The 15,518-nt window shown below is 39.0% G+C and overlaps 1 protein-coding gene across 1 annotated transcript in view; it reads left to right on the top strand.

The window, feature by feature from the left end:
* The first annotated feature begins 1,369 nt into the window (after positions 1 to 1,369).
* The window catches only part of LOC122562403, a 209,051-nt gene continuing 194,902 nt past the window's right edge, over positions 1,370 to 15,518 (top strand). Inside the window, exons 1-2 of the mRNA XM_043715261.1 lie at positions 1,370 to 1,451; positions 4,811 to 4,831. Of these exons, the coding sequence (XP_043571196.1) occupies positions 1,370 to 1,451; positions 4,811 to 4,831 (103 nt within the window). The remainder of the gene's footprint in view (positions 1,452 to 4,810; positions 4,832 to 15,518) is intronic.

The following is a 15,518-nucleotide window of genomic DNA, read 5'->3' on the forward strand; positions in this document are numbered from 1 at the left end:
CCAACCCTGGCAACATCCTTGGAAATGTTTTCTGCACCTTTTCAAGTTTAACAATATATTTCCTATAGCAGGGAGACCAGAATTGAACACAAAATTTCAAAAGTGGCCTTTTGGCGTTAGTCAAGCCTATTTCCAATTGAATGTAAATCTTGAGTCACAGAAGTACTTAATGATTGCGACACACACCCCATAAAGATGTAATACATAATACATATAACTTCAGGATGTAAGACCATAATGCAAACACCAGGGGAGGCGAGGCCCCAGTGGTATTATCGCTGGAGTGTTCATCCAGAGACCCAGGTCATGTCTGGGGACCCAGGTTCGAATCCTGCCATAGCAGATGGTGGAATTTGAATTCAACAAAAATCTGGAATTAAGAGTCTAAAGGGGACTATAAATCCATTGTCGATGGTTGGAAAAACCCATCTGGTTCACTAATATCCTTCAGGGAAACAACCTACCATCCTTACCTGGTCTGGCCTACATGTGACTCCAGACCCACAGCAATGTGGTTGACTCTTAACTTCCCTCTGGGCAATAAATGCTGGCCTCGCCAGCAATGTCCTCATCCCATTAATGAATAAGACAATAAGATATTGGAGCAGAATTAGCCATTTGATCATAGCTTATATGTTTCTCAACTCCATTCTCCTGCCTTCTCCTCATAACCCTTGATTCCCTTATTAATCCAGAACCTATCTATCTTTGTCTTAAATATGTTCAGTGATCTAAGCCTCCACAGTCTTCTGCAGTGAAATATAACTTCCATTTGAAATCACATCTGCGTGTGAATGCTTCATATGTACCATGGATCAGATTTTAAGCTTACTGAACAGCGTCCTGTGTTACCAGACAATATTTTAGTCACTGGGAGAAATGATAAAGAGCATTTTCAGAATTTAGATGCTACTTTGCAGTGACTTGAAGATTATAGCCTAAAAGTAAGGAAAAACAAATGTGATTTTTTAAGATCTTCCCTCAAATATTTAGGTCATGAAATTTTTGCTGTGAGACTATATAAGTCACCTAGACAGTTTGTGGCACTGGAAAAAGCACAGCATGTCAGACAGCATCTGAGCAGCAGGAGAGTCGACGTTTCGGACAGGATCCTTCATAAGGACTCACTGTCACCTACATAAGTCCCCTGCAAAGGTAAAAGCTATAAGGCATGAGCATCAGCGCTAGCAGCTAGTCACCGGAAAAACAACAAAATGGCAAAACAGTGATCCTGAGAAGCTGAAAGGCAAGATGTCCTCTTGTTCAGGCTTGCTGTGAAGAATACAAGAATGAAAGCCCTGATATTCCTGTTAACATATCGGAATTCTATAGAAGGTCCTCTGAAATATAGAAGTCAATATCTAGCAAAATGAAGTCAAAATTTGAACAACTGTATAAAGTAGATAAAGCACATTATGACCAAGAAATGAAAATTTGTATGGCAGCTCAAGGTAGCAAGAAGAAGAAGAAAGACCCTAATGTGCCAAAAAGGCATCTTTATGGGTTCTTCTTATTTTGCTGGAGTATTAACCAAAAATCAAAGCTGAGAGTCCTGGCTTATCTATTGTTGATGTTCCATGATTTTTGACTATAATGAGAGAAACTTTGGCATGCTTTCCAGCTCACAGGGTACGTGCTCATTAGCATTCTTCACCAAAACCCTCATTGTCTGTGACCTTGCCTTCTGATTAGCTGGCAAAAGAAATTCACTTCTTTCCTAGTCTCACTACAGTACATTCCACAAATACACCACATACCAACTCAGCTTTAACATGTAAGATATCGTCAGTGCCAGTATCTGAGCAGGTGGCGATGAACGTTGTGAGACGATGTGATTATGCCACTTTATCAGAAATATGGTGTAGCTCTTGCCCTTGTACAGGGGTGTACTGTCTTGGCTATGTGAAATCAAAAGTGGAATCTGAAATGAAGGATGTGGTGCTGGTAGAAATAGGTGGGTTTGGAAACAAAAGTCAGTGATCTCATTATTTGCATTATAATTTTGACTTCTCTACACATTCATCAAATCAAATCGTTCAATTTTTACTTGATATAACCTTGAAAAATACTGTGGTCAAAGTTATTGCAAAACTGTTTCTCAGTCATATCATCTTTATTTCCCCTATTTTAACAAAGGAATTAATCCATTTAAGTCTGTTAGAATGCAAACAAAGTGAATTTCTTATTAGCAGAATAATGTTTTGTATAACGATTTGGCCCCGGATGAATTACAAACTATAATATCTTAGGTTTACTAACTACAGCACATTAAATATATTTCAGATGTTGAAGCTCTTCAGGAAGTTAAAAATATTTCGGATAACATACAGCCTGTACAGCATGAAGCTTATCATGGAACAAAAGGTATGTTTTTACTGTTGCATGTTTCCATTTTCTAAGTTTTGTAAGATTTAATGCAATGTGTATCATTTTAAATACATAACTAATTTTAGTAAAGTGCTAAATGATGTAAAAATAGAACCTTAGAGACAATGATTACCATTCATCTGTTTTGGAGAGTTTGCATGTTTGGATACATTTTTCATTAGAAATTATCTTACGTATCACTATTTTTAAACCTAGGTGGGTTGCACAAATTGTCTACCTATCCTATTTGATTTTATGTGTTACTGATAGCTTAGACAGTGACAGAAATGGACTTTGAAGCACAAACATTTCAGTGGGCTGTTTTTGCTAACAAAATTCTATTTGTGACAAAATATTTTATGCCATGTTTGAGATTACATATATAAAGATATATAAAATTCTTCATTTAACATATCCATTTTAAAGTTAATGTAAGTATTTTGATCACATTACTCAAATAAGTAAGTATCATTCCTTATGGAAAACACAATTTTTCACAGAGTACATTAGAGACTTACAGTATCATGTATCATTGATATGGCTTTTTCTACACATAGACATTCACTCACCAGCGCCTATAAATCAGTATGATCCAAGATGAATTTATAGTCATTTGACAGACTAGTAATTGACTTTTGAGGAATGTAATGGAGTTACAGAATCTTGCTAGTCATTGCAAATCATGAATGGAGTCATGTACTTCCCTATTCCATTTTGCCATGTTTTTATTTGTTCACATGATGTGGGCATTGTGGTCTTATCCAGGACATATTTTCCCTATTGCCCTTGGGAAGATGATGGTGGTGAGCTGCCTTTTTGAATGTATGCTGTCCAGAGTGGATAGAACCTTAGAGACAATGTGCTATTAATGAATGAATTCCAGGGATTTTGACTTAGTAACAGTGAAGAAATGTTGATCTACTTCCAAGTCATAATAGTGTGTGATTTGGAGGAGAGCTTCAGGTGATAGTGTTTATTATTTATCTATTCTAGGTTATGAAAGCTGCACGTTTAGGAGATATTGTTGAAGGAATCTTGGTAAATTGCTGCAGTGCATCTTGCAGACAGTACGGATTGCTGCCACCACATGCATCACTGGTTGACTGGTGGAGGGAGTGAATGTTGAAAGTGATGAATGATGTGCCATTCAAACAGACTGCTTTATCATGGCTGTGTTCAGCTTCTTGAGTGCTGTTGGAGTTGAACTCATCCAGGCAAATGGAGAGCATTTCATCATACTCCTGACTTGTACCTTCGAACTGGTGGGCAGGCTTTGCAGAGTCAGAAGGTGTGTTTCTCACCTCAGAATTCCTAGCTTCTGACCTGCTCTTGTAACTCGAGTATTTGTGTGGCTTGCTCAGTTCAGTTTCTGGTCAATGGTAATCCACAGGATGTTGATAGTTTGGGATGGGGTGGGGGGGGGATGTCAGTGATGATACTGCCATTGAAGTTCAAGATTTTTTCTTGTTCTAGATGGCCTTTGGTTGGCACTTGCATAGTATTAATATTGCTTGCTGTTTATCAGCCCCAGTCATGATGTTATTCAGGTCTTGCTGCTTATGGACACAGATTGCTTCAGTATCTATGCAGTCATGAATGGTGTTAAATATTATGAAATCATAAATGAATATCCCCACTACTGACATGATGAAGGGAAGATTATTGATAAAGCAACTGAAGAAGGTTGGACCTCGGATGCTTCCCTGAAGATATCTTACATCAGTGTCCTGAGATTGAAAGATCTGACTGTCAATAATTATGTCATCTTTCTTTGTGTTAGACATAATTCCAGCCACTTTCCTCCTGATTTACATTGAGTCCAGTTTTGCTAGCGCTCCCAGGCAAATGGCTTGAAATGAGGAAATGTGAAAGTGTGATGTGAAGAAAGACTCTTACACCTTCAAAATGATTACAAATCCTTGGCATTTTAGATGAGAGTTTTGAACTCAATCCTAGGCTGGTCCAAATTTGGAAGGTGTGAAACTCAACATGGATCTAGCAGAGATAATTTTCATCAAATATCCTACCTGCTATCCTATCCATACCCACCTTGTGTTGAATGAGGATAATGACACTGCAAAAATTGTTGCAATATTTTTGAATTGTAGCATTTGGGAGATTGGCGTATTTTCGGGACAATGGATGATGAAAGCAAAGCATTTTCTTAAAGGAATAGGTTTCCTCAAACATTGTGAGAGATGCATTTTGCCAGACACCCTCTTGAACATTAATGAGGTATTAAAATGTTGTGGTGTTTTACCCTAAATTACACCTGTTAGAATAATAATAGAAGTCTTTGTACATATAACTATTTTTTGCAAACAATAAGAAAGAAAGAACCCAAATATTAGATTGTAGCAGAGGTGTAAAGAATGTTGTGGTGCTGTGTAAAAAGTGCTTGTTGTCTCCCACGTATTATTAATGTCCTTTTGTTTTTTTCTAGATGAATCATCTGCTGATGAAGGTGAGCAATGCAGTTGTTTGAAAATGAACTAAGTTTCAACTTTGATCTAACATCGTTATCAAAAAGTCCCCTATCAATTTTAGCAATGGTTAAATATGGAGCAAAGCTCCCTTTATGCTATATCTTTGTGTTGGAACAAAATATTCCACTGCATAAATGTGACACAATCTAACTTGATTTGTGGCCTGAGAACTTAGTTGCGAGCTTCTGCAGTTTTATTCTGTAGATACATTTTTTTGCCTGACCTTCATTTGTTAGGATTGTGAATGATGGCATTGAAAGGATACGTACTTGACCTGAGCAGTGTTAAATGTCAAAGGATGATTATCAGTTATTTAGTTTATTCAGCCATTTGGTCTGTCTGAACATAAAGTGATAAGCTTCTCCTTTTTGCTAAACCAGTTAAATCAATGAATGATTTCAATCATGATGACTTTAAGACAGCTATCAAGAGAAATTGCAATTGAAAGAAGAAAAATGACCATTCATTTCACTATCTAACTGCCATTAGATTATATAATTTTTGTAGTTAATGTGGCTAGAAGTTAATGACAAGCTTGATGAAGCTATCTTCTTGGGTTAATTAGCTTCCTGACAATCATTAAGTGCACATGTCAGGAATGACCACTTGAATGAAATACTAACATGACTTGCATCTGTGGACCAATAGGTTCAGAAGTAGTCAAAATTGAAGATACCTTTTAAATATATTGCAGATAGTCCCTGACTCTGCAAGGTGTTGATCCTCATATTAAAACTCAAAAATAAAGTAATTGAATAGGGATGTACAAAGTTAAAAATCACACAATGCTAGGTTATAATCCAACAGGTTTATTTGGAAGCACTAGCTTTCAGAGCGCTGCTCCTTTATCAGTTGGTGACAACCTGATTATTTGGTGCTTCCAAATAAACCTGTTGGTCTATAACCTGGTGTTGTGTGATTTTTTAACTTTGTGCACCCCAGTCCAACACCTCCATCTCCAAATCATGAGTAGGGATGGCTAGTCCACACCTGGAGACACACACATATCCAGAAGAAATGTGGACTTATAGCTGGACCCCAGCCATTGCAAAAGAATATGAAAAATTCTTTTGTTTAATTTAGTGTAAATAAGAAGCATTAAAAAATAAAAAGATTACCTCTATGATTACTTACATTTGTGGCTGATTCGGTAAGAGCTCTTCCCTAGTAAATGTTTTACAGCATGTGCTGTTGGAATTTGAAAGAGCTCATAAATTACTTGAGACTCACCTAGAACTTCTAAAATAAAAACAAAGTACTATAGATGCTGGATCTATGAAATAAAAGCTGAAGGTGCTGGAGAAATTCAGCAGGTATGACAGCACCTGTGGTGCGGGAAACTGACACAGATGAAATCCGCTACTTCTCATTTTTAAACAAGCTTCTGCCAAGTATAAAAAATTAAGATTGAGTGGCAAAAGGAAGGAATTCCATGAAGTTTTATTCTGCTTCAATTTCACACCCCTTTTGGCCAATCTCTTCATATTACATACTTTACCACCCATGGGAGTGTGGACTCAATGGCTTTAGAAATGAAGGCACAATGGAAGAAAGTTAGTTTGAATTAGAAGGTGGTGCTCAACTGATTGCTCTAAATTTATGCAGGGACTTTAATAATACAAATACCACAGAATTCTGATATTATTCCCATTGTCAACTCAATTCATAAGTGCCACGTGAATTTGCAGTGACACTACACATATTAATTTAGAGACAATTGTCTTTCTGTTTCTGTCATCTCCATTTTGTCTCACGTTTTCAGCTTTATTCTCTCTCTCTAACTCAACTCCATTCTATGTCCTCCCGTGTGTCTGTGCTTTTTTCTCCTTTCCTTTTAATTGGGAGATGCTGGCTGGCTTGGTGTACTGTGACAGAGCTTAAATGTAAATGACTGCAAACAGCATATTTCAGAAGGGATTATTGGTAAAGTGTGGTCTTCAGCAGATCCCTTTCTTTCCCTTCACTTGTTCTTCTCCCCATTCTTATTAATCGCTGATATCTACTTTTCTGTTAATCGCTTATACTATCCACTGGCTGGCAACTAAAGAAGACTTTGCACAGCATAAATGTCTACTGAACGAGGATTTAGTTAAGTCCATGTATCTACAAGAGCAAGCCACAGAAATATTTGAGAGTACTTTCAGTGTTTATCAGGTCTGCAGTCTTCCTGCAATTCAACCCAACAGAATGTGACAAATCACGAGGTTTACTCTAATCTGTACAATTTTGTTGGATCAGAATTCTGTGGAATTATAGTTACTAATGTCCCTGCACAAGTTCTGGGCATTTAATACTCATACAAAGCTGATAGATGAAGTGGATACTCAAGCTACAAAGATTGAGTACAAACTATTGGAGAACAACTTCTGTCAAAGCTAGCCAACAGGAGCAGATTACTGGGTGTTTCAGATTGTTGCACTTTTAGTTTCCTTGCTCTCACCATCACCACAACAACTAGTCCATAACTGCTAAGAAAACCTGCAGTTTCAATATATAAGGCTACTGAATGAACTACATTATGACCACATTTTTATTTCCCCCATTTCATTTGGATCTGTTCTGATTGTTAATCACTTCAATAAGAACATAAGAATGGGCAAATGGAGATGGCAAACCTCTAGCTATTTACTTGAGGTAACCCGGCTGCAGGATGTACCACTTTGGTATATTGTTGAACAATCAGGTAAATTTTTAATTGAGAGCAAAAATCCATATCATCTGTATTAGCCTCTGTTTAAATGTATTTTCAATATGGCCATTAATTTCCAATCGGATAAACACTCAAATGTGTTGTGGCACAGAAACAGCAAGTTGAACCAAGTCAACCTTTCTACCTCTGTATTTGCAATACAGTAAAATTAAAACTTTCAAAGATCCTCAAAATTGACCCCAATGATTCCTAACCAGACATCTGAATTCCAGATGCTGGTTATATCCTAAGCAAAAGACTTACCAATTTACTAACAATATAGTAACTTCAGTAGAGTAAAATTAAACAGCAATGCCATCTAATAGGCCTATGCTTTGAACCCAATAAATTTTGTTTTAAGCCCCATTCACACAAAAGACAGACAGACAAGCAAGCAGTTAAGAGATAAATAAAATGACAGAATTACCAGAATACTTAAGCAGTTTTCATGATGTGTCGTTCCACAGGCATTTTCAGTTCACTCAGATAAAAGCAGTGCTACTTTTAATTTAGTTGTCTATCTCTGAGCTTCTGAGAGCTGATCATGGGAGGTTAGGCAAAAAGCTTTCAGATCTTCATAATTGTGGTATCAAGAGCCAGATTCCTTTTTCACTGAAAACACAGTTCAAAAACCAGTTCCAACACTGGCCACTCCTTGATAGACTAACAGTCTCCTCCATGAGGTCGCAGTTACCATTTAATTTCTGCCATCTGCTTGAGCATAAAGGCTTTTTCAGACTTCCTGTAACCAATTCCCCGTTACTCACGTCTACATCTAACTTTGCTATCTGTTCAAAATTAATGCTCTCCCTTGATGACAAAGCAGGTGGAGAGCCTTTTGACTAGGAATCAACGTGCAATTAACTTTCAGGCCTGACCTCATGAATAAACAAAAGTCGTTTTGATCTGTCTTATTTTTAATTAGCTATTATCTACAGCCCAAAAGTCATCTTTAGTTCACAGTTCCCACTTCACAACTTTAAACCGAAACTGATAAAAAAATTAAAATAATGAAGCATCAGCGCACCCCTAACAAATGTAAAGAAACATTGAATACCATATTTACAAAACCACACAAATTCCAAATGCTGTATGAATACCAAAAACTAAATTCTGCAACTGTTTGATAGATTGACTGGCAAAATAAAAAGCTGGGAATAGAATTTGCCATTTGCAAATTAGAAATCTTGCAGTACCTTTAATATGTTCATGGCCCTGTCACAAGAGACTGTTGTTAATTTCATCACTGAAACAAATTTTATCAACCATCTTCCCCAAAGTTGTTTTTCCAGTTTGAGGAGTGAAATGTAACGTTTACTTAAAACCCACAATAGTATCTAATTATTAGCTACTAATAGGCAAGCTAACAATCCCAAATGCAATTTTCTGCAGCGAGTCATCCAAATTGTCTTAATTCTGTGGAAGCCAGTAACCCAGTCAGGGTCACCACTGTAAATTTTGAGCAGCTTTTATTCCCAGTATGCCTTCTTCATTCTGATCCCAGGACTGGACATACAAACAATGCATGTATACTTTATACTCGCTAGGAGCCTTGTTAATTTGCTAAGTGTATCAGAAACCTTCATGCAAGGCATTCTGACTAATTCTGACTCACATTGCATGTTTTGTAGTATTTAACAGGACATACCCTGCTAAAGGTGGCACTTTTCCAAGAATAAAAAAAAGTGCAAAGCTACTTTGAACTGAAATGACTAAAATAGCCTGCAAACTCTTGCTTTCTCAGCTTGTATGTGAAGAAGTGTCACTTGTCCAGGTTTACAATGTACTCAAGAATCCATAGCCCAAAATTGATCCACAACCAGAGAAATCAGGTCTCGCAGAAAATTGGCCAAACTAAATTAAATAGCAGCCAGCACCTATCGGCTACAGAGAACAATGGAAAGCAAAATCAAAGAGCTTACAAAAGTTCAAAAGGGAACCAGTGACAATCAACCCAAGAGTTATGTATTGGAGAAGTGTCGACCAATCATTCTGGCATCTTGACCGTCTGAGTACGTGCACTTTATACTTCCAGCAACAGTAAAGAGTCTTGGCAAAACACTATTGGATGATTTGAACCCTGCTTATGACCCACTTGGCCATTGGCCACAAAACATTCTGGAACGTCTGGTGCAAGGGAAGATACAAACAGACACACCTGGAAACCAGCCCCTCAGTGAAGATTTGACAAAAACTTGGATGGAAGACTTGCAGAAAGACTCTTGGCAGAAGCCCATGCAACAACTCACAAAAATCCAAGAGAAGATCTGCCCTGATCTACCTTTTTGGAAGAGAACCAACCAACCCTATGTCAGAGAGAAAAGAGATTCTAACTGCCCAGTTCAAAATGTGGATCATTGCAAGTGGTATTCCTTCTAAGACCAGTAGAGTTACATAGAGAGTAAAAATGATTGGAATTTGGGAAGTTCTCACATAATGTTTTAATAAGGAATATTTTGTTAATAAATTCGAGTTGAACTGCAAACAGAATTATGTCCGTTTGCAAAGCGAATTCTATATCCTCACTGACAAGAGCACTTGAGTAAAATATTTTAATATTTAAACTGGTCATGTCCAAAGCATGGACAACATTGACGTCTCTGAATGGCCTTCGATTAAACGCATTCCTTTAACCTCCAAAGTTGAATCCCACCCACCAACCTTGAACTCTTGAACATCCAGTCTGAACCTGAATTAAGAGAGCAGCTGCACCATGGGATGTCTCGAAATTCAAGTGGGTGAAACAGGGGAAGGGTGAACCAACTATTGGGCCAAAAACCAAGTGCATGTAATGTGAAAAGGGCAAATATCAGAGTTAATACAGTATCGGAAACCCATTGGAAAGGAAATCTCACATAGGCTAATACAGGGTTGGGGATCCACTAAAAGCAAAGGCAAGAAAGCTGAGTAACAAGGTCAGATGATGCACAAGGTGGCGTGTAACCAGATATTGGTGTCGAGGGTATAGAGAAGCTAAATTAGAGTCAGGGATCCATGATGTAAGGAATAGTAAAAAGTATCGGGGACCCAGAGTCGCAGAAAGCAAAAATGTAGTTAATATATAGTTAGGGATCCACGAGAGAGAGATACAGAATAGTAAAAGGGAACAAAGGAGAAATGGCTCACTGCCCAAAGTGGGAGCAAGTACTAAGGAAGTATCGAAATAAGACGTTGCCCAGGTGAATTGACCATTGCAGTAAACAACTATTTGGATCTGCAAGACAGAAATGCTGGGAGACAGTGTAGAACGCTGAAAGGATGCACACTTTATAAATCAGCAAAGCTATTGTGGTAGCCAACTATATAGAACAGTTGAGAGGACAAAAATGTGAGGTGTTTCCTCTACAAAATTAGAAGTAGACTAAAACCAACCAGAAGTACACCCACACCCGTTTGTCAAGGACTATCCCTGGACCATAAAGTGGGGTTGTTTTGAAATGCAAAGGCAAAATTGTGTATAACAGAAAACATACAAGCAAAACCATATACGACAACATAGACAATGAATTGATAGCGGTGATGTTAGATGGAACCCAACTGTCAGAGTGGTGCCCTTCCCAACTTCAGAAATTATACTTACAATTGACCCATTAATTATTAAGCTGGAAAACAGGGACTGACATAGAGGAGGCCAGACCCAGGTCAGCAGGACATAGTAAAAGAGGTATGTTGAATGATTTGAGAACACCTTCCGGAGCAGGAGTGTCTACAGTCAATATCCTCGATCGACTAATTTGGATAGTAATCTCAAGACTTTTATCTTGGATAAAATTAATCTGGATAGTAAGCAAGGTGCCTTGGGAGGAATACAAGAAAATCAGACCAGCATCTGATAATGATGCTAGAAGGGCACGCTAGGACTATAAACAAGATCATCCAGAGAATGATAGATGATAACAGTTGGCAGCAGCTCTGGTCGTTGGATGATTAAATAATTGAGGGGGAACCGCAAGCAGGCTAAGCAAGGACAGGTCCCATCTTGGATCAGTGATGATCAGATAGAACACTTGCTTCATGGAAAAAGATACCCCAATATTTCAAATTGTCAATTACTGCAGCTTACCAAGCTCTGGTTTAAAAATAATTACAGTCATAGAGTCATAGAGATGTACAGCATGGGAACAGTCCCTTAGGTCCAACTGGTCCATGCCGACCAGATATCCTAAATTAATCCAGTCCCATTTGCCAGCATTTGGCCCATAACACTCTGAAGCTTTCCTATTCATGTACATCCAGATGCCTTTTAAATGTTGTAATTATACCGCCCTCCACCACTTACTCTGGCAGTTCATTCGATACACGAACTACCCTCTATGTGAAAAGGTTGCCTCTTAAGTCCCTTTTAAATTTTTCCCCTCTTATCTTAAACCTATGCCCTCTAGTTTTGGACTTCTCTGCCCTTATTCATGCTCCTCATTCACCTTATTCATGCTCCTCATAATTTTATAAACATCCATAAGATCACCTCTGCAGCCCCTAATGCTCCAGGGGCAATAGCCCCAGTCTATTCAGCCTCTCCCTATTGCTCAAGTCCTCCAACCCTGGCAATATCCTTATAAATCTTTTCTGAACCCTTTCACGTTTAACAGCATCTTTCCTACAGCAGGGAGACCAGAATTGAAAGCAGCATTCAAAAAATTGCCTAACCAATGTTCTGTACAGCTGCAATTTGACCTCCCAACTCCTATACTCAATGCATTGACCAATAAAGGCGAGCATACTAACTGCCTTCTTCAATACCCTGCCAACCTGCGACTCCACTTTCAAGGAACTGCGAACCTGCTCTCCAAGATCTTTGTGTTCAGCAACACTCCCCAGGACCTTACCATTATGTATGAGTCCTGTCCTGATTTGCCCTATCAAAATTGTAACCCCATACATTTGTTTAGATTAAACTCTATCAGCTATTCCTTGGCCCATCAACCCATTTGAGCAAGATCATGTACGACGACACTAGGAAAGACTGTGGGGTTGGTATTGGGATACCAATCATAACACCAAATCACAGTGCAATACAAGTCTTCAAGATGGAAAATGTTGGCGAGAGGGAGGATGGTTAGAACACTTCTGGACGATGTTGAGAAAGAGGGAAGACTTGTAGTTAGCACTCTGGTAATGTCAGCAGACAAAAGAAGTAATTGTGTGTCCCACCTCATATTTTCAATTGAACATGCCTTATGTGACAAACACCATTCTAAATTGCACTGTTGAGATCGGAGCCATCACAGACATCTCCAGGGTAGTGTATAGAGAAAGGGAGAATAGGAGATCACAACTTCCTTAAAACATTACCGGTATGGAACCTTCACATATAACTTCTAATATACACTTATCATTCATGGTAGGCCTAATCAAGCTCACAAATATCTACAGGAGGAGTGAAATCTTTGTCATTGTCAGTAATGACCTCAGCCAAACTTTAGAGGATTATTGGGAGAAATACGGCACTAGAATTGAAATCCTTCCAGAAAAATTACAGTAAGTTTGAACACAACTGACAAATTCACAAAGGCTTTGCAATATAAATTGTTACATAGTATGAATTTTACTCTATCAAGTGCTGCTAATTGCCAGAGGCTTGAGGTCAAGCCAGTGTATGTAAGTAGTAACTAAATCTCAATTTATGTATTAAGTCATTTGTACATGGTACTATTAAGCTCCTTGATGTGTATAAGGAGGATAGTTAGTAAATGGGATATGATTGTCTATGTACGATGGGGAGCCCAGGTATATAGAGAGTTAGGCCATCCACCTGAGACTTGATCTATCCCTGCACGAGAGTATGGTCTGAGCCTGTGATTCCAATTTTGCTAGGCACTTCAAGGAATCAACTGGGGGTACTGTGGCCAAGGAGCACAGGCCCAAAATTGAATAATCTAAACTGACCCCCCCGATCAGAGAAATCAGGCCCCACAGAAAATTGGCCAAACTAAGTTAAACAGCAGCCAGCAGCTCTCAGATACAGAGAATAGTGGAAACCAAGATTAAAGAGGTTTCAAAGGTTCAAGTGGAGCCAGTTACAACAAGCCCTAGAGTTGTGTATTGGAGATGAATGAATCAAATTCTCAGGCATCTTGACTACCTGAGTATATGGACTTTACACCACCTGGAATGTTAATAGTGAAAGGTCTTGGAGTGACTCTATTGGATGATTTGAATTCATCTTCTGACACTATTGGCCAAAGGCCAAGAAAATTGTGGTGTGAGAGGAGATAAAAACACACATACCTGGAAACCAGCCCCTCAGTCAAAACTTAGTGAAGACTCAGCGAAGACTTGCAAGGAAGACTTGCAGCACAACTCATGGCTTGGAGCAACTCAAGAAGACCAAGGAGAAAATCTGCTCTGATCTGCGAGAGCCACCTTTGTGGAAGAGTGCCAGCCCTACACTCGAGAGGAACGAGAGTCTAATGATCCAAATGAAACATGTGGATCATTGTGGATGATAACCTTTCTTAGACAGATGGATCTATATAGAAAGTAAATATTGCGGGCATTTGGGAAATGCTCAGATAATGAATAATAAGGAATAATTTCTTAATTAAATTGAGTTGAACCACAAACTGAATTGTGTTCTTTTGTCTGCTTGAATAAAGTGTTTTTAATACATAAACTGGTCAAAGTGTCCAAAGCACAGACAAAAAGAAGGAAGAAAGAATTTGCTTTTATCTTACAGCCTTGATATTTTCAGAAAATCACAATTTGCTTCACAGCCATGTGCTCTTTGTTATAATGTTGTAAAACGTATGCTGATTTTTGTATAAAGTAGGGTATTTGCTTTTTATGGAGAAAGTGAGGTCTGCAGATGCTGGAGATCAGAGCTGAAAATGTTGCTGGAAAAGCGCAGCAGGTCAGGCAGCATCCAAGGAACAGGAGAATCGACGTTTCGGGCATAAGCCCTTCTTCAGGAATGAGGAAAGTTTGTCCAGCAGGCTAAGATAAAAGGTAGGGAGGAGGGACTTGGGGGAGGGGTGTCGGAAATGTGATAGGTGGAAAGATGTCAAGGTGAGGACCAGTTCCAAAAACGCACAACCCAGATGCCCCCGTCTGACCTATCACCCTCACCTTGACCTCTTTCCACCTATCACATTTCCGACACCCCTCCCCCAAGTCCCTCCTCCCTACCTTTTATCTTAGCCTGCTGGACAAACTTTCCTCATTCCTGAAGAAGGGCTTATGCCCAAAACGTCGATTCTCCTGTTCCTTGGATGCTGCCTGACCTGCTGCGCTTTTCCAGCAACACATTTTCAGCTATTTGCTTTTTATGTTTGAAACATACAAATTGACTAAGCTGATTCTGTACATTTTGAACATTCTTTGGGGCCTTGGACAGAGGTAAGAGGTGACGAAGGTACAGGACGAAGGCAAGGAAAGGTGTCAGGTGTGGAGGAAAGGTTGGTGGGGAGTAAGGAACTAACATGGGAGTTGCAGAGAGCGCGGTCCTTGCGGAAAGCGGATAGGGATGGGGAGGAAAATATCATTTTAGTGGAGGGGGTCAGATTGCAGGTGGCGGAAATGTCAGAGGATGATGTGTTGGATTTGGAGATTAGTGGGGTGGAATATGAGGACCAGGAGGACTCTATCCTGGTTGTGGTTAGGAGGGTGGCTGGATTTGAGGGCAGAGGTGTGGAAAATGGAAGAGATGCGGTTGAGATTATTGATGATCATGGGGAGGGGAACTTATGATCCGTGAACGAAGAGGACACCTGTAAGTAAAGGATAACTGACTTTGCCAAGACTACAACATTAAAAAAAAACCATGGTCTACTAAGTCAGGTCTTGCTCTTCAATCTGACTTTTCCAGCAATACCATCAACTGGGAATACCACAGAAGTTAACTTACAGTGGCTAAAGGCTAAACAGAGGCTAAGACTTCAGGGTATCTATCTGCTATTCTTTAAGAGTGTAATGATATATTTTAGATTGGTGTAATGTCATTTGTATTGCAGTTGGTAGCACTTTATCTCTGACTTATA

This window comes from Chiloscyllium plagiosum, chromosome 25, assembly GCF_004010195.1.
Source record: "Chiloscyllium plagiosum isolate BGI_BamShark_2017 chromosome 25, ASM401019v2, whole genome shotgun sequence".
In the NCBI taxonomy this organism is placed as follows: domain Eukaryota; kingdom Metazoa; phylum Chordata; class Chondrichthyes; order Orectolobiformes; family Hemiscylliidae; genus Chiloscyllium; species Chiloscyllium plagiosum.